This window comes from Ursus maritimus, assembly GCF_017311325.1.
Source record: "Ursus maritimus isolate PB19 chromosome X unlocalized genomic scaffold, ASM1731132v1 scaffold_X1, whole genome shotgun sequence".
In the NCBI taxonomy this organism is placed as follows: domain Eukaryota; kingdom Metazoa; phylum Chordata; class Mammalia; order Carnivora; family Ursidae; genus Ursus; species Ursus maritimus.
Window position 1 is genome coordinate 108779982 of NW_024423319.1, and position 25347 is coordinate 108805328.

Below are 25347 nucleotides of genomic sequence, written 5' to 3' on the forward strand. Positions count from 1 at the left end.
AATGAAAGATAAGTTAGGCACTTCCTACATAAATGCAAAACAATGCACAACTCCTTATCCTCAAACTTCTGTGAACTGGTTTTACCATCAGGAATTACGGAGACGGCGCTGCCAAATTAGTTGAGCTTGGGTCCAGACTGGATTTGCAACACTTGGGGGAGGTGACAAAATCACGAGCTAAATCCTCCCCACCCCCCACCGCACAGACCACGCTGAGACTGCCCAGATGTTGCCCAACCCTGAGCTGTCCCCCTGAGTCCAAGGCTGAGAGGGAGGGCGCGCAGCGAGGACTTCCGGCCACCTCCTCGGGCTTCCTAAACAGATGGAGCCTCTTCTGGTGGCCACGAGGCTCCCGGGCCTCGAGCTTGTGCCAGAGGGCGCGCAGGCGAAGGCAGCAGAAAGATCTGAACACCTGCCTCTCTCAAACCCAGCGAGAAACCTTGCATCGCCCGCGCAGACCTGGCAGGCCGGGAGTGGGGCTCTAATGTCAACCTCACACCTGCGTTAGGGAGAAAGCCAAGGGCTCTCCAGGTGTCTGGGTCCCAGGATGATGAAAGCGAGCTGTTAAAAGGCGTGCACCGGAAGCGCAGCAGGGGACGCGATGTGGCTGCCGTGCGTGGGAGGGCCGGGACGCCTGGGCCGAGGCCTGAGGGGATGAAGGCACTGGCCTTCCCGGAGATTTCCCTTTACTTTTTTTCCTTCTCCTCGTAGAGGAGGTTGGCCAGTGGCCGCAGTAGCTTTCCACTCAGCCCGGCGACTTTTACACAATTTTGCCCAGGCGCACTAAGCTCGCTAGGCACCTGGCGTTGGGAACACGAGGTAGAACCCCCCGCCCCCCCGCTGGACTCAGGCCAGACGCCCAGGCCTCTCCCCACAAACTCTCCGTCCTCTTGGATTCCGTTGCCGTCTGGGGATTGGGTTTCCTTAACCCAGGGCTTCCCTATCTTGGGCTGGAGGAGGAGTTAAAACTCCTCCCTCGCTTTCCCTCCTCCACCCTTGGCCAGCCTGATTTTTAAATCTGATCTTTTATTTAAAGTCAACAGAAGAGCAGGAACCCCAGGCTCCTGCCAACAAGATATTTTAAAATAATTCCCCAACCTCTGCCGAGAGGGGCAGCCTCAAAAGAACCTCCTTGTTCTTCGTGCAGGGAGTGGGGGACTTCGAGAGTCGAGGCTGATGCCTGAGGGCTCTGCAGACTTTGGGTGGGGGGCGACTCAAGGAGGACAAATGAATTCCAAATTAAAAAGATAACACCAGAGCCTCGAATTGGAGAGCCTTGAATCATAACTGAGAGCCGAACCTCCAGGGGGCTCCAGGGCACAAAGCTTTACGTGTCCCCGTCGTGGGGGACTTTACGGGGAAGGGGGGGCAGATGAATGCCCAGCGTGTGAGCCTGGATAGGGCGGGTCCTGGTCCATTAAAGGATGTGCCCGTAGACACGACGCGCCCACAAACACCCACCGAGGACTCAGACCGAAAAGACACCCCACGCTCACTCCCCTGGTCCTTGGCACCGGACTGTGCCTCGCCCATCTCCGTCCCCAGCTAAGCGGGACCACTGTTCTCTACATTCTTAAGTGGCCTCCAACCTGCTCGGACCCTTAGCAGTTCAAGGCTCCTAGCCTTTCGCTCCTCTTGCGCTTCCCCTCTTCTTTCTCCAGCCGCCCGCCGACGCCCCCAGATCTCTCGGGCTCGCCCTTCCTGAAAGTAGGCGAGGCCCAAAAGCTGAGACTGGGGCGAGGAAGGAGGGAGGAGCGAAGCGCGGCGGCCGGGGGCGTGTCTTCCCAAGCTCCGCCCCCGGGTGCGCGCGGCGGTGGCGGCGGCCGAGCCTCGCTCTGAGAGACAGGTATCGCTTAGGCGCCATGTTGTGAGCGGAAGTGGGGGAGCGCGCGGCCGCCGCTGTTCTGCTGGGAGCGGGCGCGGAACTCAGCGGGCGGGCCTGGCTAGTCCCGGCGGCGGAAGGAGGAGAGGAAGAAAGGGGCGAGACCGGGTGCCCGGCAGCGGCGCGAGGCTCTCGCTCGGCGCGCGGACATCTCCAGCCAGGCGCGCGGCGTTCGAGGGTCGGTGTCGGAGCCGAGCCCTCTCCCGGGCAGCCGGCACTGGTGCTGCTGCTGCTGCTGCTGCTGCTGCTGCTGCTGCCGCCGCCGCTGCTGCTGTCGTGGGGCTCCGGCGGCGACAGAGCGGGGCCGGCCGCGGGGCGGGCGGGGTGGGAGGAGGCGGTGAAGGCGGCGGGCCGGGGGGGAAGATGCCGCTGGCGCAGCTGGCGGACCCGTGGCAGAAGATGGCTGTGGAGAGCCCGTCCGACAGCGCTGAGGTGAGTGCAGCCGGGCGGCCGGGGGCCGGCGCGCCCCTCCCCGCGCCCCCGCCGGCCAGCTCCCCTCCCTGGAGCTGGCCACTTGGCCCCTTCCTCTGCTGCTCGCGTCTCCCCTCTGTCTGGGATTCCGGTTTGGGTAGTTGGGGTTGGTCTGTTTGCCCTTCTGTTCCACCCGCACCCTCACCTCCCCTCCCTCGCTCAGGGGGCTGTGGTGTGGTGGCGCGTGGGGTTTAGAGTGGGCGCTGGGGCTATGCAAGAAGCCGATTTTAATCAACTTTGCGTGGGGGGAGCGGGAAGCGGAGCGGGGGCCAGAAAGGAGTTGGGAAGTTTGGCCATGCCTGGTTGGGGGCTTCCCCGGACCCTGGCGACTTTGGGGTGTAAGGGAGGGGTATGGATTGGGTTCACTGGGGAGCACGGACTCTCGAGTCCGGCCAGGGGAGGGAGTTGGTGCTGTGAGTCGGGCGCGCGGGGGCTGGAACGGCCCAAGGCAGGACTGGCGACCTGTGGGGGTTTCGGGTAAGGGGTGCAAGACAGCCAAGGGTTTTTGCCTCCCCCCCAGTCTGTCTGCCGCAGCGGTTTCTGCTGGTGCAAAGGAGAAAGTGGAAGCTTGAGATCCTCCCCCTCCCCCATTTCTGAGGTCGCTGAGCCCGGGGACCCAGTCCATAGGAGCTTTAACTTGAGTTTCCTGTCCATGGAGGTGAGAGGGTGATATTCAAGGCCATCAGTAGCCGCCCTAAAGGGCTTTCAGGTTTTCTTCCCCCAGGATCTATTCGGTGACCGTCCCTGAGACACCTAACCGAGTGCCAAAAACCCAAACAATATACCCAAAGACGGCAAAACAATTTCCCCGGACACGGCACAGCGTCGAGCTTTCGCAGCCGCCCCTGTCCCAGAACCAACTCGGGTTCTGCGAAAATAATCCAGACAAGACCCATTCCAGGACATCAGCGCTCCTCTCCGGGGTGGAAAATCAATTCCTGATGGTGGCATGTCTGTGATTCTCCCTTCTTGACTTTTTGCTGTCTTCTGTCCCCGCAGCGGACTTTGGGGGATTACAGGATGATAGGCTGCGTGTGTGTAATAGTTAGTGAGTGACCCCATTTCTGGAAAGCATGACTGAAACGCGGGGGTGGAATGGGGCAGGCTCTGATGAGTGGTGTACTTGGCTGCAGCCGCTGCCCTGCCGGCCTCCGCAGTGTGAGAGGTGGATAGGGTTACTGGTTACGTCAGTAAGACCGAGGCTCAGTTTGATCTGAGATGCGGGACACTTGCATTCCCGAGTATAATGGAGGGGGAGGGGGATTAGTTCAAATCGCTTTTCAATTTTTTCCTAGTCACCTCTACTGCTGTATAAAATGTTTACTTGCTCTCCTTAACGTGAGCGGAGTTGTAACAGTGCTTACGGCTGGTACTTAGTATTTTGTGACTTGGATCATATTTTAAAAATCTAAACTAAACGCTGCTCTTCAATAGAAGAGATACTGATAGATGTTTTCTAAATATTTTTAAAAGGAAATCACGTTTTTAAGACTAGAAGAATTACATTTAAAATTATGTTAGCCTGTTTAATACTATAGATGTTTTACAAGAAAATCGAATTTAGAATGTTTAATCATCCTTTGAATGGACAGTGTGAAAGAAAATTAGTATGCAAACGGACTCTTTTCATTCATTTTTTTCTTCAGATTTTATTTGCATTAAATAATATAGCTAAAAGGTTTATAAAATATGTTCTCAAAGTGCTGACCTTGTGAAAAGAAACCGAATTTGCTTTGAGCCTGATTGTTACATGCCAACGGTAACATTTGCAACTCATAATCAGTCCACATTTCTGCTTGGCACGTATCAGTGTGTTAAAAAATCATTTAAAATTCCACCTTATCCTTTTTCTACATAGCATACATTTGGATAGGGAAGGCACAAAACTGATATTTATTTAGCACTTACTATATGCCAGATACTGTGGTACATGCTATTTCATTTTATCCTTCCTATGACCCAACAGAGTAGGATTGTGATCCTCATTATTACAGAATAAGAAACTGAATCTCGGAAGTTAAGGGCACAAAGATTACAAATAGTAAATGGCAGAGCCATAATTCAAAATCGGGTGGGTATAATTCACGTGCTGCACTTCATATTAGGGTAGCTTCTTCAAATCCTTTGTGGAAAAATTCAGGGTATAAATAATTAAGCCAGTAGTTAGAGGTCGTGTATTTTTCAGAAACAGTTACGGTATTATAAGTGGTCTCACTTGTTAAAGCCTAGTTATTTCAGTTACTGTCATGGTTTCCAGAACCTGGCAGATAGGATTCCACAACTTGCCATTTTCAAAGAATTTTCTTGATATTTTGGCATAAGATATGTCACACACAGCTAGTGTTGCCTGGATTAATTTTTTAAAAAAAGATTTTTTGAAATTGCCTGTAGATATTTTGTTGCCTTTGGTTGTTCATCTGTTTCAAGTAAATTACTTCTGATACAATTTTGGAAATTGAAGCAAGTAAGGAAAAGGTTGAGAATTTTTCTTTCAGAAGTCTAATGTTGGACTTACTATGCCTGCTATTATGCCATCTCCTCCCCAGTAAGTTCTTATCAAAAAGTAATTATATTTTACCAGAGTAAAGTCATTTTTTTTGAAAGACATTTACTGAGTAAGTACATCAAATTTTTTCTCTCCAGGCTAAAAGTTTTCAGAATTGGTCTCTATAGGAATTTACATTTGTGGTCTCATTCCTAGTAGATTATGAAATCTTGAAAGCAGAGCCTTTTTTTCTCTGTATTCTCAGCACTTAACACAGTGCCTGGCACATATATATTATGGACCCAGTAGATGTCCTCTGAATGAATTATGATGGTCAGGAATAGGGTGATTATCAATGTTATTTCTGTTCTTATCATTTTAATCTTACATTGAAATATGAGCAATCTTAAAAGACCTGAATACCTCACCGAAAGTACAGGCAGTTTCTTCATTCCTTTACATAGCCTTCCTGCTTTAAGACCTCACATGGGTCTCATGGTGCTCAAAACAAAAAAACCCTTGTGGTTAACTCAAACATGGGTCAGAATATGATAGGCTAGAACTAGGCCAAATGTTTAAAGAAGCAAATTTAGGATAATAAAGGAAGTACTATGTAAGCAGTCAAGGTTAGTACAAGATTAAAAACAAAATAGCGTCCTAAATAGTCCAGGTGAATTCACAGCTCTTTAATGAGTTATTTAAAGATGCTAGTATGTTTTTGAGTATCAGACTGTTTAGGAGACAGATATCAAGAAATTATGACTATTCTGTAAATTTCTTGCCACTGCTGTCAGGGATAATATTTACTGGATCATAAGCCTGACCTAAAATGACACTTTTTCTCAGTTTTCAATAAAGGATAAATGATAGTAAATGTAAATGTGAACAATTTTAATTAACCTTAATAAATTTAAGGTTATTTTTGCTTTATAGAAATGTGCTGTATAAAAATAGACACTTTGAATTCTTTTAAATAGCAAGTACCCATAATGCATTAAAAATATTAACTATATAAATATTTTCTTTATAAAAAATGAGACCCTTGTGTTGGAAACCATCTTCAGTGGATATGCATCCATTTTTATCTTCAAAGATTATATTGGATTCTTTGTATTTCTACTATATTGATATTAGGTTTCTTATTTTTATCTGTAGGGAAAAACATTCTATTAAAGTATGATCATTGACTTTGAAAAAATGTTTTATTAAGTTTCTTTTCCTTTTCCTGTTTCATTTCTACCACCTTTCAGGTTTTTTTCTTTCCCCCAAGTGAAGATCTGAGGAGAGGACAGGTATTGTTACATGTGAACTGTCAATAGTAACTGTGACACATTACTGAACACTTCATTGTTTTCAGTGATTATGATATAAGATGTCAGTTTTTGTTAAACTAAAATTTAGGAAAGTTTGCTTTATTTTGGCAGCTCTTCCTATACTAATTGGGTTGATCCAAAATGTGAAACTTCTTTGGTACATTTAAATTTTAAGATAAAGGGATAAACTTAAAGAAACAAGTATAGGCAGACTTTGCCTTTTCTTTAGTATGTTTCTGGAAATCACAATGAGTATATTCTATTTTTATTTAAGGAGAGTGGCATAATTGGGATGTGCACTCTTGACCAAGGACGTGATTATCAGTAAATTATAGATCAAAAATACAGCAGATCATTTATCAGAAGTCTGAGTTGCAGAATTATTGTAAAGATCTTTTAAAAATTTATCACACACTAAAACATTCATACCATGGTGATCATTGACAAGATTTGCTCTAAAGTTCTATACTCAGGGACATGTGATACACCAGGCTGTGAATGTTGGGTGATCAAGGACACCAGTTTCCCAGTGCAGACTGGATGCTTTAGACTCAGTGATTCAGATTACAGTGTACAACAGTGACATCTTGGTGGTCTCTTGGTAATGCATGAGTGTGATAGAGCTCAGTTGTTTATGTGTTTTGGTGGATAACAGGTTTTAAAGCATTGGAATGCAATTGTGCAAATCTGTATATTATACATGCAGTTCCCCAATTCACATAATAGAAAATAAAAACAACCAACTGCATTTTTATACTTGGCATTAAATGTCTTCCTCTACCCCACTTCAGATTTGATATAGTTTCCTATATCATTAATCTGGAACAATTAGCAGATCTCATATATTCCAGTTTATCAGTTTAATACCAAATAACATAAAAACAAAGATAAAACAGCTGTAAATGTTAATTGTTGTAGAATGTGTAGAGTTAAAAAAACACAAATATATGCCTTTTCTGAAGCAGATTCAGGATAAAATATATCCATATAAGACATAACTATTATTTTATACATTTGGCCTATTTTAAGCAAACACATTAGTTCCTAGCAATTAAATATTTCAGTTTTACTTATCTCCTTAAAATTTAGAAGGTACTTTTTGAGATAATTTTGATGTATGGTAAAGTGTTAAAGAACATAAGCTTTGGAGCCATGAAGACCTGGGTTTGAGTCCTGGCTCTGCCACTTAATAACTTAGTAATCTTATGCGAGTTGTTTAATGTCTCTATGCTTCAACATTCTAATCTGAAAAATAGGGATGAAATAATATCTACCTCATAGGGTTGTGGTGAGAATTAAGTGAAATAATGCTATATGTAAAGTACGTGGTTCCCTGCATGGTTTAAGTGTTTAATATAATGAATCATCTCTCTGACAGAATTGTCTGAGGAAGTTGTCTGTTTTTCCTCTGGAGTAATTTTTTCAGAATCAAACAGAACAATTAAAAATTATTTGTTTGATTGATCTGTTTAAACAGAGCCATTATTATATCTGAATATAATTGTAAGGGTAAGGTGAATGCAAATCTCTTGAATCTTGCCCCTTTTTGTATTGTTCCCCCTCTTCAACATCTTCTTTAAAGGGGGAAAGGAAAGAACATTTGAAGAATATGTGTGGAAGAAGGAAGAAAGGAAAGTTATATTCACATTTCGACATTGGTCAATTTGGAAGGCATCTCACAATCCATGGCATGTGATTGTTTAGTGGTGTTTTTTTTCCTCTTAGTGATATATAAGATAGTATATTTTACACATGATAGTGTCTTATGATTGATGAAACCTGGTGTATCCTGAATGTCAACTTCTTGAAGGAAGTATATCCTTGAAGAAATGGATAAAGTCAATATAAAGTGTTAATAAGTAGAATTTTAACTTACTTTCTAAAACATACCAAAACAAAATGTGCACACCTTTTTATATTTTAGGATCAGTTCTATTAATTTCACTTTTAGGGACAGAAATTAATATGGCACACCTCCCTCCCCATTAAACACATTTATTTTGGCTATTTGAATATGCCACGAGTAACTGGGTTTTCCTGTCTAGAAATAGAACCCTTTGGATTTGGTCTTTTATGTGGTATTTGTACTTAAAGAATTTGAAATAGGATATACAGTATTTTTAACTGAGAAGTCTCTGGAAATGTTAAAGGTCTATCTATGCCCCAGCAACCATCTCTGCCATGCAAAAACAAACAAGACAAAGGAGTGTGACATAATCAAGTAAATTTGGGAATTAATAGAGTTAAACAGTATTTGACCAGTGTCTTTACCTCATAACTTCTTAGAACTTTTAAGAGGATGTTGTACATGATGAATCTGCAAAAAGGATATAACCCACAGCATTTGAGACTTGATGTCAGAACCCTTTTTTCATGAACCATCTATTGAAGTCTCAAAGGACACAAGGGCTTTGCAGAACAGTTTGAACAGTCTGATAACTATAGTAACATGATCCAGTATTGCCTGCAATTGAGCTGTAATGTTTAATTGACTGTATCAAAGCTTTTTTTTATCAAGTTTTTCATTTTGAATTGAAATCTTTTAAGTTATACAATTTTCCATCTATAATGGGCTAAACATTTGAATATAATAATTTAAATGAAAGTTTAAGGTAACTTAAACTTTTTAATCCCATATTCTGAAAATTAATGGTCATATTCTACCTTAATATCAAGCTAATTGCCCCTATTAAGTGGCCCCCACATTGGTTTGCTCTGTAACTTACATCTCAAATTCATAAATCTTAAAAACTCTCTTTTATTATTTAGCAACCTTACACTGCCATCAATCTGTCTATCTCCCCCACTCTCCTTTTTAAATTAATTGCTTCTACCTTGCAATTACTAGAAAATGGCTAGGGTTAGTGATATTTTTTTTTAAGATTTTATTTATTTATTTATTTATTTGTCAGAGAGATAGAGAGAAAGCACAAGCAGGGGGAGCAGCAGGCAGAGGGAGAAGCAGAATCCCCGCTGAGCAGGGAGCCCGATGCAGGACTCGATCCCAGGACCCTGGGATCATGACCTGAGCCGAAGGCAGACGCTTAACCGACAGAGCCACCCAGGCGTCCCGGGTTAGTGATATTTTGATGCAGTCAATTTTAACTTGGGAACCTTGTTACTTCATCTTTAAAAAGTTTACATTTGCAGCTTACCAAATAATGTAAAATAGCATCCTCACCCTTTTTGTGATCTCTGCCCATTGTATACACATACTCCGGGGTCAGGGGTATTTGGACATATTATCTACGAATAAACAGGGTTTTATGCTTCAAAATAACAGTGACCAAATGGCTCAGTCACTGGCATTACATTACCTACTCTGCGTATTTACCTTCCTTTCTGGAAGGTGTCAACTAGAAAGGAATGTGAATAAGCTAAAGAATAGGCGGCTATGAGACAGAAAGCTAGCCTACTGCCCCACCTGGAGTCAGGTCTCCACATTGTCTTGGAGTTTTTTGGTGGGATTTTTTTTCCGCATGAAATAGTGCTAGTTTCCTGACTATTAGCTACCCTATATTTACGTGTAAATCCAAAAGCTCTTTTATACTTCCTGTCATTCTTTTCCTCTATTAGTATAAATAGAATTACAGCAGTAGAATAACTTAAATCAGATTTCCCGACCTTAACTAATATACCCATGGTATCTTATATACCTTAAAAGCTAGTTATGTTTAATCTACCATGTAAATTGATTTTTGTAATCTTCTGTATAGTAATGATCTCATCTTCAAACTTTACCAGGTCATCTAGATTTCTGTGAGCTTGCCTCTAATCCTGTGGTCCACAAAGCTTGTTATAGGAAACTTGGTTCAGTCATTTGATATGTGTTAGAAGCAGATGTCAAATGATAGCCTGAAGCAAAAGATGATTTTGATACAATAGATTGAAGCGCGTCTCACATACAGTGTTTTGGGAGAAGACTTCTATCCAGAAATCTTGTAGAACCTATACTAAAAACCTCAGTTACCCAGAATGTTACTTCATTTGTTTACATCTAGGAGCCTGAAAACAATATAAAATAATAGGAAAGATTCACTTAAAAAAAAAAACCCTAACTTCTAGATCAGCATCATTCAATAGCCACTAGCCACATGTGGCTATGGAGCGCTTGAAATGTGACTAGTGTGGCTAAGGAACTGAATTGTAAATTTAATTTTAATTATTTTAAATTTAAATAGTCACCTGTGGTTATTGGCTACCACATGGAACAGCACAGTTCTAAAGATTATAGGATTAGTACAAATTGGACTTTTTTCTATACTTGTGTTTTTCAGCTGTGCCTTCTATTATTTGTATTTTGAAATTAGTAGGCTAAAGCTTTTTCTAAATGAAAAAATACTTACTGTGCTTTTTCAAATTATGTTTAATCGGCTTTGTTTTGTTCCTTACCTACCCCGAAGATTTTTATAAACCCTGCTACATGGTATGTGCCCTTCAAATCACCGTTCTGCACTTTCAATAGTTTTGCTAGTTTTACAGTGACATTTCTCATTCAAGTGATAACACCAAGCACTGGGGAAATTCAGCTGTCAAAAAATGTTGCATTTTGTTGATTATACTATGCTAATTAATACTGGAAAAGTGGATTGACACATCTTGTAGATTGTTTACTGAATGCCGTCTCTGACGAGACACTATCTATATCAACTTGATTGAGGTGGACATAATTATTCTCAGCCTACAGATGAGGAAACGGAAGCCTAGAAAGGTTAAATAAGCTGTTCGTGGTTGCACCACTAGTTAGTAAGAGGAGGCAGGATTCAAATCCAAGTCTCAGATTGCAAATTCCATTGACTTTCCGCTAGAAAGTCATGCTTGAGTTGAGAACAGCATGTGGGTGACTCATTCTAAATGAAATCTCCTACAGGGGAAAAAGGTTCTCAGTGGTTTGCATAAGAATATATTTTTATGGGAATGTATAGGTAGAGTTAGAAAAGTGATATTGATTCTACTCCCCAAATATATTGTGGGTTAAATAGGCTTTTGTGAGCTAGCCTGAAAAACAACATTTGTGACATTGTATGAGAAAATGTTTGGGGATTTCTAAACAGCTGTCTTACAAATGAATATTTGAAACAAAAACTACAGTATTGGGAAGGGGGGTTGCTGTCCAGATATTAGTTAACAGCTCTTTATATAGAAGTCTTTAGATGTGTGCTTGGGTAACTGTGCTCTGTTTTTGAATTGCTGCTTATTAAATCATTACCTCTTTATATTTGCATCTCTTCAGAAAAATCTATTTCATACTCCCGCAAAGTATCAGAAAGTAGGATTTTACTCAACCTGAAAAAGTTACCATTTATCTTGCTACAGTATAAGAAAAGGAAATTTAAAGAAAGTTTACATGATCCTTGGTGGTTTTGTTTCCTTTGTTGTTGTTGTTGTTTACCTGTTACGTTGAATAGCCCTAATTTTTTTTTTTTAAATTGAGATATGATTTACATACCATAAAATTCACTTTTGTAAAGTATACAATTCAGTGGATTTTAGTATATTCACAAGGTTCTGCAACCATCACCACTATCTAATTCCAGAACATTTTCATCACCCCCAAAAGTAAATCCCATACTCATTAGCAGTCAGTCCCTATTCCTTCTTTCCTCTAGCCCCTGGCAACCAATAATCTACCTTCTCTATATATTTTCCTATTCTGGACATTTCATATTAATGGAATCATACAACATATGGCCTTTGTGTCTGACATCATTCATTTAACAATGTTTTCAAAGTTCATCCATGTTATAGCATGTATCAATGCTTCATTTTTATGGCTGAGTAATATTCTGCTGTATGGATATACCACATTTTGCTTATCCATTTGTCAGTTCATGGACATTGGGGTTGTTTCCACTTTTCAGCTATGTTGAATAATGCTGCTATGAACATTTTGTATCAAGTTTTTATGTGAACATATGTTTTCAATTTTCTTGGGTATATACCTAGGCGTGGAATTGCTGTGTCCTATGGTAAGTCTATGTTTAATATTTTGAATTACCGAAAAATTGTTTTCCAACTTGCTTAAACCATTTTAGATTCCTGCCAGCAGTGTATGAGGGTTCCATTTTCTCCTTATCCTCATCAACACCTGTTATTGTCTTTTTCATGCTAGCCATTGTAGTGTGTGAGAAGTGGTATCTCATTGTGGTTTTGATTTGCATTTCTCTTATAACTAAGGATGTTAAGGTTCTTTTCATGTGCTTATTGTCCACTTGTATACATAATTAAAACTCGTGCTAATTTTTTACTAATTTGGATATTTAAATGAAGTTTTTGCATTAATGCTGTTTATAGAAGATCCTTATCTTTGTTATATTGTATACAGATCTTCCTTGACTTAAGTAGGGTTATGTTCCATCATAAGTTGGAAATGCATTTAATACACCTAACATACTGAACATCATGGCTTTGCCTAGCTTACCTTTAACATGCTCAGCACTTAACATTGGCCTAGAGTTGGGCAGAATCATCTAACACAAAGTCTATTTTATAACAAAGTATTGAATATCTCATGTAATTTATTGAATACTGTCCGGAAAGTAAAAAACAGAATGGCTTTAAGTGTATTAGTTGTTTATCCTTATAATCACATGGCTGACTGGGAGCTGCCATTCCTTGCCACTGCCCAGCATTATGAGAGAGTATTGTACCACGTATTGCTAGCCCGGGAAAAGATAAAAATTCAAAGTGTGGTGTCTACTGAATGAAATTAAATAATCACTTTTGCACCATCGTGAAGTCAAAAAATTGTAAGTCAAACCATCATAAGTCAGGGACTCTCTGTACATAGTTCTTTAGAAAGAAAACTGAAAAACTTAGTTTCAGTCTGTGCTTTCAAAAGATTTCTTTTCATTTTTATATGTGGTAAATTCAAAGCTTTTCCTAGAATACTGGTTTTCCAACTGGGTCAATAGAGCCCTGTGTTCTATGGAGATACCTTATGTTACCTCATCAGCCGGACCACCCCTTTTCCCAGCCAGAACAGAGTTTCTAGAGGAACACAACAAAGAGTTAATGTTAATTATAGAAAATTACAGCAAGAAAGCAAAAATTGAAGCAGTGATATTTTTTGTTAACAGTCTCCTTAGTGTTGTTATACCATTCTATAGTTTCTTATTTAAAGCAATGGTACAGGAAATAATTGAAGGTCAATCAAAACCACATGTCTAGACTCCTTGAAATTACATATAAGTCAATAGATAAATGAATTCTTTTCAAGAATCCATTTCTTAGGTTAAGTGAGATATATAGGTGTTTAATTTAAAGAAGTAGGAAAATGCAAAACAACACCTGTTTGCCTCCTTTTCTTCAAGTTCCTGCTGGCTATTGGTATAAGCTGTAAGGGGGGGTTACATAAAGAGAAAAATGTCACAGACAAATTTAAAAATAAGATTTCCTACGGCACCTGGCTGGCTCAGTCGGTGGAGCATGTGACTCTTGATCTCAAGGTCATGAGTTCAAGCCCCCTGTTGGGCATGGAGCCTACTTTTAAAAAAGGGATTTCCTTTGGATTATTAAAAAGAGCTCATAAGTGAGGTTTTTTAAAAAAAGATTTTATTTATTTGAGGGAGAGAGAGAGTAGGAGAGAGAGTTTGAGCTGGGGGCAGGGAAGGGCAGAGGGAGAGGGAGAAGCAGGCTCTCTGCTGAGCAGGAAGCCTGCCATGGGGCTCCATCCCAAGACCCTGGGATCATGAGCTAAGCTGAAGGCAGATGCTTAATCAACTGTCCACCCAGGCACCCCTATAAATGAGTTTTAAAGTGAACCTTTCCCCCTGGCTGGTTTCTGCGTGTAAAGTATATTAATAGGTGATGACGAATGAAATAGGATTATTTCCTTTGGAATATTATAGTTTAAAAGTACTGAGGTGGACAGGCAGTTAAATAACATGAAACAAGCTAAATTAGCCAGGAATGTTACGAACAGATATAATTGGAACTTTAGAAGAAAACTATGAACTATAATGTTATAGCACTTTTCCATAGTCCATTTTTAAGCATAATGTGGAAGATTAGAAAGTAAATATTATTACCCCTGACACCCAGTAAAGTTCCTTTTAAAACACACATACACACAGAAAGCGAATAAATGTTATTTTCAACATAAAAATTAATCACTTGGGAGAGACTTCTGGTTCAAGTTGGAGAAGCCCTGTTCTTCCTAGGTCCTCTTTTACAACTAAAACACCTTAGACATAACACATCAAACAAGTACAGGAACACTCCGAAAGGTGGAAACAAGAAAGCAGACTGCCTACAGACTTTGGGACTCAAAGAATGAGACAAATAGTGAGTTCCTTGGGTTTTTTTGTTGTTGCCTCCCATATATCTTAGGTCCTGTAAAAGCCTCCAGCCTGAACCACAAATAGGCACAGACAAAGCCTGTTCTCTTTAGCCAAGTGAATGGGGAAGGGGTAGCCTAACAATAATAAATTTTTTGACAGTACTCTACTGTAGCCAAACACCCCAGAAAAACCCCACCCTACTCTAAAGAAGCAAGTGGCAGTACTTGAATTCCTGCACTCAGTTTGTTGGCTATGTAGATCAAGGACCTAATCTCCCATTACCTGCCTGGCCAAAGCAGACAGCACTTTGATTCCCCCTGCTGGGTGGTTTTGGCAGGTTGAGCAGGGATCTGATCTTCCCTCACTGCCCCCCCCCCCCCCCCCCCCCCCCCCCCCCCCGCCACATGCCACCACCTGCAGAAGGAGGTGATGCTCTCATTAAAGGTAATGTCAGTGGGGTCCAGGAACCAGTTGAGCCTCCATCTCAGTCTGGAAGCAGTGAGATTTAACACGGTGGTATGAGGCTAGGGTAGTCCCCACTAAGCCTCCCCCTGTCCTGTGTCAGTAAGGAGCTGAGCTTACACTTTCACTCAAGATTAACAAGGCAGAACAAGATGGTTGGAGGTGGACTAGTCAACTCTGCTTCCCTTCTTTCCTGATGTGTTTGGGGCCCAGTGGGCTGCTGAGCCTCCCTGCCCCGTATCTGGCATCTACAAGGCAGAACAAAATGGTAGATGGCAGGGCTGGTTGGTACTCCACTTCCCTTCTTCCCTCCCCTATTAGTTGGGCCCTTAAGGAAGCTGAGCTTTCCACTCTACCTTACAGCAACAAAACAGTGCAAATCAGCCCTCTGCTTTCTATCTCCCTATTGGCAGTATGATCCATCAGGGAGATGAGCTTGTACCCCTACTCAGAGGCAATGTGATGATGCAGATTGGTGCCCTGCTTTCACTGGTACCAAGAGTGGAGCTGAACTTCCATCCCACTCCTATTCAAAAAAAGCAAGAGTCATTGCTCCAGTTTCACCAGGGCGGTGTCAGTGGGGCCCAGCATGAAGCTGAACATTCACATTCACCCTGCCCTTATACTACATCTCACCTAGTACACTCCCTGCTAAAAAATGATTAAATAAGATCCAGAGTCTTCTTTCCAAAAATGTCCATTATACAATTGAAGATTACTAGGAAACAAGAAAATGACAACATGAATGAGGAAAAAGTCAACAGATACCAACACCAAGATGCTTCAGATGTTAGAATTATCTGACAAGGATTTTAGAGTAGCCATCATAAAAGTGCTTCCATGAGCAATCACAAGCACATTTGAAGCAAATGAAAAACATTTGTCTCAGAAAAGAAAAGATACAAAGCAGAATATGGAAACTTTAGAACTGAAAGATATAGTAACTGAAATAAACGTAATACATGGGCTTAATAGAAGAGTGGGGATAACAGGAAAGAGTAATTTTGAAGATCGAGCAACAGAAATTACCTAATTTGAACAACAGAGGAAGAAACAAATGAACTGACAAAAAATAAAAAGAGAGCCCTAGGAGCCTGGGAAACATTAACAAGAGATTTAACATCCATGTCACCATAGTCCCAGAAAGTGGAGAAAAAGGGTGCCTGAAGAAATAATGGCCTAAACTTGCCCAGTTTGGCAAAAGACAAAGTGTACAGATTCATGAAACTGACTGAACCCCAAACAAGGTAAACCCAAAGTAATCCATGCCCAGACACATCAAAATCAAACCTTTGGGAATGAGAACTTGTTTAATGGGTATGGAGTTTCAGTTTTGGAAGATGAAAATGTTTTGGAGATTGGTTGCACAACAGTGTAAATATATTTAACACACTGAACTGTACACAAAAAAGTGTTTAAGATGGTCAATTTTATGTTTGTATTTTATCACAATTTTTAAAAATTTGTAATCAAACTAAAAGCAAAGAATCTTGAAAGCAGCTAAAGAGAAATGAACTATTACATATAAGGGAACGATGATTCAAATGACAGCAGATGCCACATTAGAAACCAGGAAGGCTAGAAGAAAATGGCACCATTTTTCAAATGCTGAAAGAAAAGAACTGTCAACCCAGAATTCTGTACCCAGTGAAAATACCTTCAGGAATGAAGGTGCACTCAAAACAGTCTCAGATGAAGGAAAGAAGAGAATTTGTCTATAGCCAACCCTGAAAGAATTACTATAGGTAGTTCTTCAAGCAGAAAGGAAATTTTAGAAGAGGGATCTGGAGAACAAAGGAGTAATATGAATTATACAATCTTTTCCAGAAAATAGAAAAAGAGGAAACACTTCATAACTCATTTCATGAGGCCAGTATTACCCTGAAACCAAGACCTAAAGAGAGTACAGAAAACAAAGCTATAGACCAGTATCCCCCAAAAACATAAACATAGAATTCTCAACAAAATATTAGCAAAAGAAATCAAGCAACATATGAAAAGAACTATACATTGTGATCAAATGGATTTTATTCCAAGGATGTAAGACTGGTGCAGTATTGAAAAATCATTCAGTATAGACCACGTATTAAAAAGGAAGAAAAATCACATCATGTTAATAGTGCAGAAAATGCATTAAACTGAATTAAACATTCATAATAAAAGCTCCATACTAAGAATAAAAGGGAAGTTTCTGCGTTTGATAAAGAATATTTGCACAGAAACCCCCACAGATAACATCATACTTAATGGTGAAAGACTGCTTCCCCCCTAACATCAGGAACAGGACAAGGATGTCCATTCTTACCACTGCTATTCAACCTAAGTGGAAGGATCCACCCAATTTTAAGCTTCAGTAATCAAAATTAACACTTCAGTAATCAAAATTCTGTGGTATTGGTAAAAGGATAAACACGTCGGGGCACTTGGGTGGCTCAGTCAGGTTGGGTGTCTGAGTCTTGATCTCAGCTCAGGTCTTGATCTCAGTCGTGAGTTCAATATAGAATGCAGAAATAGACCCATACAAGTACAGCCAGTTGATTTTTATCAAAGGTAGAAAAGCAATTTAATGGAAAAAGGATGGATGGCCTTTTCAACAGTGGTGCTTGGAGCAATTACACATCCATGGGTAAAACAGTGCGCCTCAACATCACACCTTATAGAAAAAAATAATTCAAAATGTATCATGGGGGAATTGAGAGTATACTTACCTTGATGAGTAATGTATAGAATTGTTGAATCATTATATTTTATGCCTGAAACTGATATAACACCATATGTTAATTATACTGGATTTTAAATAAAAAATAGAAAAAAACCCTGTCTGATAAAAAGACACAAAAAAGAAAAAAAAAACAATATCATGGATTTAAATGTAATATATAAAACTTTCAGAATTTAGACCTAGAAGAAACTTTTCAGGACTTTGGGCTAAATGAAGAATTCTTAGACCAGACACCAAAAACACAATCCATAAAAGGAAAAAAAATAGACTTTATCAAAATTCAAAACATTTGCTCTATGAAAACAACCATGTTAAGGCAATGAAAAGGCAAATTACAGCTTGGGTAAAAATATTTGCAGACTTGTATCTGAGACAGGGCTTGTATCTAGAATATATAAAGAACTCTCTAAACTTAACAGTAACTTAAGCTGAACAATCCATTTAGAAATCTGACAAGAGATGAATGACGTTTCACTGAAGAGGATATATGGATAGCAAATAAGCATATGAAAAGATGCCAACATAGTTAGCTGTCAGGGAAATTAAAACTAAAATCATGATGAGGTATCAGTACATACCTATTAGAACAGCCAAAATAAAAAATAGTGGCAATACTGAATGTTGGTGAGGATGTGGACAAACTAGATCTCTCATGCATTACGAGTGGAAGTGTAAAATGATAAAGCCTTTCTGGAAAATAGTTTGGCTATTTCTTTAAACATAAACTTACTGTATGACCCAACAGTCATACTCCTGGGCATTGATCCCAGAGAAATGAAAACGAATGTCCACACAGAAGTCTGTACACAAATTTTCATGGCAGCTCTATTTGTAATATCCAAAACTTAGAAACCAAATGTCATTCAGTGGGTAAATGGTTAAGCAAGGTGTGGTACATTCACAGTGGAATGCTACTCAGCAACTAAAAGGAATGGATTATAGATACATGCAGCAATTTGGATGAATCTCAAGGGAACTCATATTCTGTGAATAAAGTTAAATACTGTATAATTCCATTAACATAACATTCTCGAAATGACAAAACTGTAGAAATGGAGACAAGATCAGTGGTTGCCAGGGTTAGAGGGAAGGAGGGAGGTGGGTGTGGTTATAAAGGGACAGCACACAAGATCCTGGTGGTGATGAACTAACTGTTCAGTATGTTTATAGTGGTGGTAGGTACAGGAACCAATAATGTGGTAAATTGCGTAGAACACACACACACACGAGAACCTGTAAGACTAGTGATATCTGAATAAGGTTTGGGCTTTGTACTAGTATAAATTTCCTGGTTTTGACAGGAGGTTATATAAGATGTAACCGCTGGGTTAAAGGTGTATGGAACCTCTCTTTTATTTTTCCAACTTCCTGTGAATCTATAATCATTATTAACTTTAAAGTTTAAAAAAAGTCAGCATTAGATAAAATTCAGTGTCTATTCTCAATTAAAAACTTAGTAAAACAGGGGTGCCTGGGTGGCTCAGTCGTTAAGCGTCTGCCTTCAGCTCAGGTCATGATCTCAGGGTCCTGGGGTCGAGCCCTACACTGGGCTCACTGCTCAGCAGGGAATCTGCTTCGTTCTCTCCCTCTGCCTCTGCCCCTGACTTGGGCTCTTTATCTCTCAAATAAATAAATAAAATCTTTAAAAAAAACTTAGTAAAACGGGAATAAAAGCGTGTGTCTTTAATGTTATTAAAAAAAGTCTCAGACCAATAGCCAGCATCATGCTTGATGGGAACATATTTTAAGTCAATCTCATTAAAACTATGCCTGCTGTTTTCACCTCTATTTTATACTCTAGAAAGAGTTTGCTAATGCAATTAGACAAGAAAATCAGAGTATTCAAAAGAATAGTAAAAGATTACTATTCATAGGTGATCTAATCATCTACTAGATAATCTAAGGAAGCCACTAAAAACGCTCTTTAATGATAGTCTCATAAGGTGGTATTATACAAAATATATTCAGAAATCAATAAATAGCTTTCCTAGTTAGAAATGGTAGGGGCGCCTGGGTGGCTCAATTGGTTACGCGTCTGCCTTTGGCTGGGGTCATGATCTCAGAGTCCCAGGATGGAGCACTGCATCTGGCTCCCTGCTTAGCGGGGAGTCTCCTTCTCCCTCTGCCCCTCCCTCTGCTCATGCTCTCTCTCTCTCTCAAATAAATAAATAAAATCTTTAGAAGATGGTGATGGGGGAAAAATCTCATTCAAAATAGTAAAAATACTAAATTTTTGGAAATTAACATAATAAGCAAAGGGCAGGAAGTAAATTTAAAAATTAGTTGCATTAAAGAATAATTTGAATAAATTGAGAGAAAAGCTATGGTTCTTTAAATTAAGATTTAAGGTTTGTTTTTTCTTACTGTTTATATTTAAGAATTGAGGGTAACCTGTCTTGAATGAATGTCCCCAGATTTTTAGTTTTTTAAAAATTTTTTAAGCTTTTAGTTATTTTATAGTTTATCTGAACAATTAATACTAACAATTTTTAATAAAACGCACTTATTAATAGTGTTTATGCTTAATACATGTGCAGCTAGAATTAACCATGGAGCTATAATTAGGACAGAAATAAACCTTGCTGCCAGGTTGTGTTTATACCTATGGTAATTTTTAAATATGTATACACATATTTTTTTAATGAGTGAGTAGTTTGGATTGTTTTTTTCTAAGTAAATTCAACTCCAAACTTGTCTAAAACACTTTGTGCTAAGATACAGTTGATACACAAATAGGAATTTTGCTTGGATGTTAAGCCCGGATTTATTGTGTATTTGAGCAGATCCCATTCTGTCTCATTTTACTACTTGTAGGCTATTGCTGTCTTTTTTTTTTTTAAGATTTTATTTATTTGTTTGACAGAAAGAGACAGCCAGCGAGAGAGGGAACACAAGCAGGGGGAGTGGGAAAGGAAGAAGCAGGCTCCTAGCGGAGGAGCCCGATGTGGGGCTCGATGTGGGGCTCGATCCCAGAGCACCGGGATCACGCCCTGAGCCGAAGGCAGACGCTTAACGACTGTGCCACCGAGGCGCCCCTATTATTGCTGTCTTTTTGTTCATAAGGTGTTTAAAAGACTATACAACTTTAAGTGATTGTTAACCATTACATTATCAGTAACATATATTGGGTTCAGTTCAGCAAACATTCAAGCACCACTTGCTTTACCAATGAGGAAACAGAGATTCAGGCCATTTTGCCACAGTCACATAACAAAAGCTTGGGCATTGAAGCCCATCATCATGGTGTATCTCTTTTAGGTAGGAGGGCTTCAGTAAGCCTCTGGAAACCAGAAGAAATCATTAGACTTGTTCCTGAGACTCTTAAATTAGCCAACCCAAGTAATGCATTAAAGAGTTATCTAGTACTCAAATTTTCAGCCCTCAAAATGGAAGTGGACCCATTAGGATAAGAGACTCATCAGAATCCCCTCAAATATTTGTATTTGTCATTTCCTCTGGCAAGGTGAGCAGGAGGAAAGAGAAGCTAACACTAAACACCCAAGACACAATGAGCTTTACCACAACCTCCAACATAACTGGTATCCAAATCTTGTGGATTAGAAAACTGAGGCTCATGTTAAGTAACTTGCTCAAAGTCACACCTTTAATAAAGGGCAAAGTCAGGTTTTGAAGCTTAATACGTCAGATTCCAAAGCCCACCATCTTTTTTATACACTGTGATTTCCCAGACTTGTCTAATCACAGGAATCATCTAAAGTACCTGTTTTAAAAATGAAATAATACCATGGGATTCTGGAACTTCTAATTCAGTTTCGGATAAGGCCAGGTAATGTATCATTACCAGGAATCTTAGGTGATTCTGATCATCAGACAGGTTTGGAAAATATTCCCAACTCCATTAGAGTACTAAGAGGTGGGACTTGACGGTATTAGGAAGTCAGGAATAGGCTTGGGAGTAGATAGAGGAGCTTAAAAAAACAAGTTGGCACTGGTGAAACAAGAATAGTAAAATTGGGGGCACCTGGCTGGCTTAGTCAGTGGAGTGTGGGACTCTTGATCTCACGGTTGTAAGTTTGAGCTCCATGTTGGATGTAGACGTTACTTAAAAATAAAATCTTAAAAGAATAGTAAAATTGGATTGTGGAAATTATAAAATTGCTTTAGGATCCTTACTCTTCACAGAAAAACAATGTTTTCTTTTTCTTAGTACTTCTGTTTCAGGTGACAACACTTATACAGTCGTTCTTTGACGTTGTCCTTGTTTACACTTGGGTGCAAAGGCACTGCTGAAGACTATAGATAAAACTGTATTTTGGATGCAGATGGAAAAGAAGGAATTATACTTAGAAATAACATAAAGGGGCACCTGGGTGGCTCAGTCAGTTAAGTGTCCAACTCTTGATTTCTGCTCAGGTCATAATCTTCAGGGTTGTGAGATAGAGCCCTGCATCCTTGGTCTCTGCCCTGGGGCATGGAGCCCACTTAAGATTCTATCTATCCCTCCCTTTGTGTGTCCCCTTGTGTGCACGCGTGTGCGCATACACACACACACACACACTCTCTCTCTCTCTCTCTCTCTCTCTCTCTCTCCTAGAAAAGAAAAGAAAGAAAGAAAGAACATAAAAACAGCTTTAAAGAATCAGTAATTTCCTCAGGTGTGAGAACCCTAGAAAATCTTTAATAACTTTAATCCTTAAAGTTTAAGGATTAAAGTCACAAGATTATAACATTCTCAAGTTGGAAGAGCTCTTAGATAACCACATATTTTATGCATGAAGAAACCACAACTCAAGAGAGGCTTAAGGATTTGCCCACAGTCCTGTGGCAAACTTTCAATTCCATGCTGGCCAAGGTTCTATCAAACTCTTACGGATTGCAGATAAGTACCAGAAAATAGTGACTTTTCCAAAGTCACACTGCTTTTTAGAAATAAATTTACTAGCAAATCATGTTTACCTTATATTCCCTACTGTGTTTATCTAATTTTACGGTTTCTTCCTTCTTTAAATGCCCTATTGAGAGTGTGAATATATTCAAAGGGATTGCTTTTTAGGAGATTATGCAATTTGAAATATTATGTCTGAACAACAGTATGTTAGAAAAGTGAACCATTACCCTCTTAGAATGGTGTATTTAACAAATGGACACTTTCAGAACATGAGAACATGTGGTGTTAATGGAGGACTCTAGCTTTCTCTACTTTTGATTACAAAATTTTATAGAGAAAAATGAGCAAAGGTAAATGTCTAAACATGAATTCTAACAGCATTTCTGTGTAGGAGTATGAGCTTTGGATTCAGACTTGGGTTTGGTTATTTTATCTGCAAACCTAATAGCTCTGTGATCTTGGACAAGTTATTAACTCAGTTTTTTCTTCTCTGCTATACATAATAACACACTTCATGGTTTATTAATGATTAATTGGGATTAAATGAGAGAATATATGTAGCATGGCTAACCCTATATTTTGAACAAAATAATCATTGCATAAGTGATGGCTGTGGTTACTATTTCCTTGAGCCAGTAGTTTTTTACAAGAATATTAATTTCTGAGTGCTTTATTTCTTTATTCACTTTCTTTATCATAATCAGAAAATATGATCTCTACAATTCCTGTTTTGAAGACTTTTGGATTTAGTTTATGGTCTAGACATACTCTTTATAATTTTTCATAGATACTTGAGAAGAACCCATATTCTTTTTACATTATAAAATTCAACATCTACCTAATCTAAAATAAACTACTTCACATGCTTTGTCCTTATTTTGTTTATTATGCTAGCTGATACTGGTGTGCTGAAGTTTCCCCTCCTATTTTGTGTTTGTTCATTTCATGTTGTAGTCCCCAAAACATCTTTTGTGTTTTGTGGTTAGTCTGTGATTAAATGTTTTTAATGACTTGTTCAAAAAAAAACATGTTAATTGTAGAAGATCTGAAAAATAGTAAAACATACACAGAAGGAAAATAAACATTTTTACTCTTACTAAGAAATACCATTATTAAAAGATTTAAATGTGATTAAGAGTAGGGCGTTTAGATTCAGACTTGGGTTTGAATTTAGGCCCTGTTTATTAGCCTTAGGCACAATATTAGACTTTTATTTGTTTGACAAATATTTATTGAGCACCTACTTTGTGCCAGGCATTTTGTTAGGGGCTGAGGATATAGTGCTTAAAAAGATTGACATACCCATCTTGGCTTAATTTCCTCATTTGTAAGTTAGTGATAATGCCTCACAGAGTTGTTAGAAGCATCAAAGGTGATCTATAGTACTTAACACTTGCCTGGTGTGCAGTAATTGCTCAGTAATGATAGCAATTATTATCACTATATGTATTAAGTACTAATTACATTTTAAGTCCAAATCAGATGACCTTTTTAATTGGCTTTAGGTTTTTGCCTCACATTTTATTTTTGGCCTTTGTATTACAAACTCTTTCTTTTTCTTCATGTTTTTCTAGTCTTACCTGTTTCGTTTGAGTTTCTCTTTAAAGCAGTAAATAATTGTATGGACTTTTTAACCTTTTAAAAAATATAACCTGTGACTCTTAAAGTTTTTATTATCAAGTATTTCAAACAAGTATAGAATAGCATAGAGAGAATAGTATAATGAACTACCATAGTAAGAGAGAATAATATAGAGAGAATTGTATGATGAACTACCATATTCCCATAACCCAGCCTCAAAGATTGGCAGCTCATGGCCAGTCTTGTTTTATCTCTACTCCCCTCATGCCCCCACACACACATTCTGTCTTCCCCTCCCTGGCTCCAGTGGATTATTTTGAAACTAATCCTAGATGCATATATTCAGATGTAAATATTTCATTTATATTTCTTAAAAGATGAAGACTTTTAAAAACACATAACCACTATAACATCATCCCTCATAAAAATGTCAATAATTCTGTAATAGCACCAAATTCCAGTAAGACACGTTGTTTAAATTAGACACTTGAACTTTACATTTCTTACATTATTTCTTTTGAAATGATTTCTGTCATCTTAAGTTTTTTATTCTTGTGGTTTTTTTTCTTCTGACATATGGATTGTTTTTGTTTGAGGAGGTTATGAAATATTGAAGAAAGAATTATAGAGCTGGAAAGACCTGGGTTTGAGTCCTGCTCTTGCCATTCAGTAACTTTTCTGAGCCTTGGTTTCCTCATCTGTAAAATAGGGGTGATTATACCTACCTCATGTTCTTAGGATTGAATGTGATGCTTTCGTAAAGTAATTTTTACAATCTTTGCCAGTTAATATCTTTTCTAGTGATTTGGACTACAATAAATAGAATATTTGGTTATCATATGGTTTCTCAAAACATTCCAAAATTTATATTGATTAGCCAACTACTAAAAACAGTGGTTTTTAAGTAATCCTTTTAGGAAAGAGAATTGAAAATCTTTTTCTCCCTTCTTCCACTATCTCTTTTATTTGAGTCTCCATTAATTTAGCCTGAGATTACAAATCTTACCTTTAACTTTCTAAGTTTTATATTGTTTATATATTTATATCAACTATTTACTTTTCATTATTGACCCTTTTTCCTTTAGTGGGGTTAATTATTTTATTCATTTGTTTCTAGATAAACTAAGTTGATGTCAGTATACTTCACCAGTTCTTCCCTACCTCAGTATTCTTCTTATTTTGATTCTCTTTCAATGGTCTAGGACATACCTTTGAAAAATTTATGAAAAAAGATACTACCAGGATGGTGAAATTTTATAAGACTTTGCTGATCTAAGAATAATTTCCTGTGACCTTTGTA

General features: G+C 39.0%; 1 protein-coding gene across 3 annotated transcripts in view; it reads left to right on the forward strand.

Annotated features, from left to right (window-relative positions):
- Window positions 1–2230: 2230 nt before the first annotated feature.
- RPS6KA3 (ribosomal protein S6 kinase A3) overlaps window positions 2231–25347 on the forward strand; it is a 110771-nt gene continuing 87654 nt past the window's right edge. For all 3 annotated transcript variants that reach the window (XM_040633573.1, XM_040633566.1, XM_040633569.1), the window contains exon 1: window positions 2231–2314. In XM_040633573.1, the coding sequence (XP_040489507.1) occupies window positions 2246–2314 (69 nt within the window). In that variant the 5' untranslated portion in view covers window positions 2231–2245. The remainder of the gene's footprint in view (window positions 2315–25347) is intronic.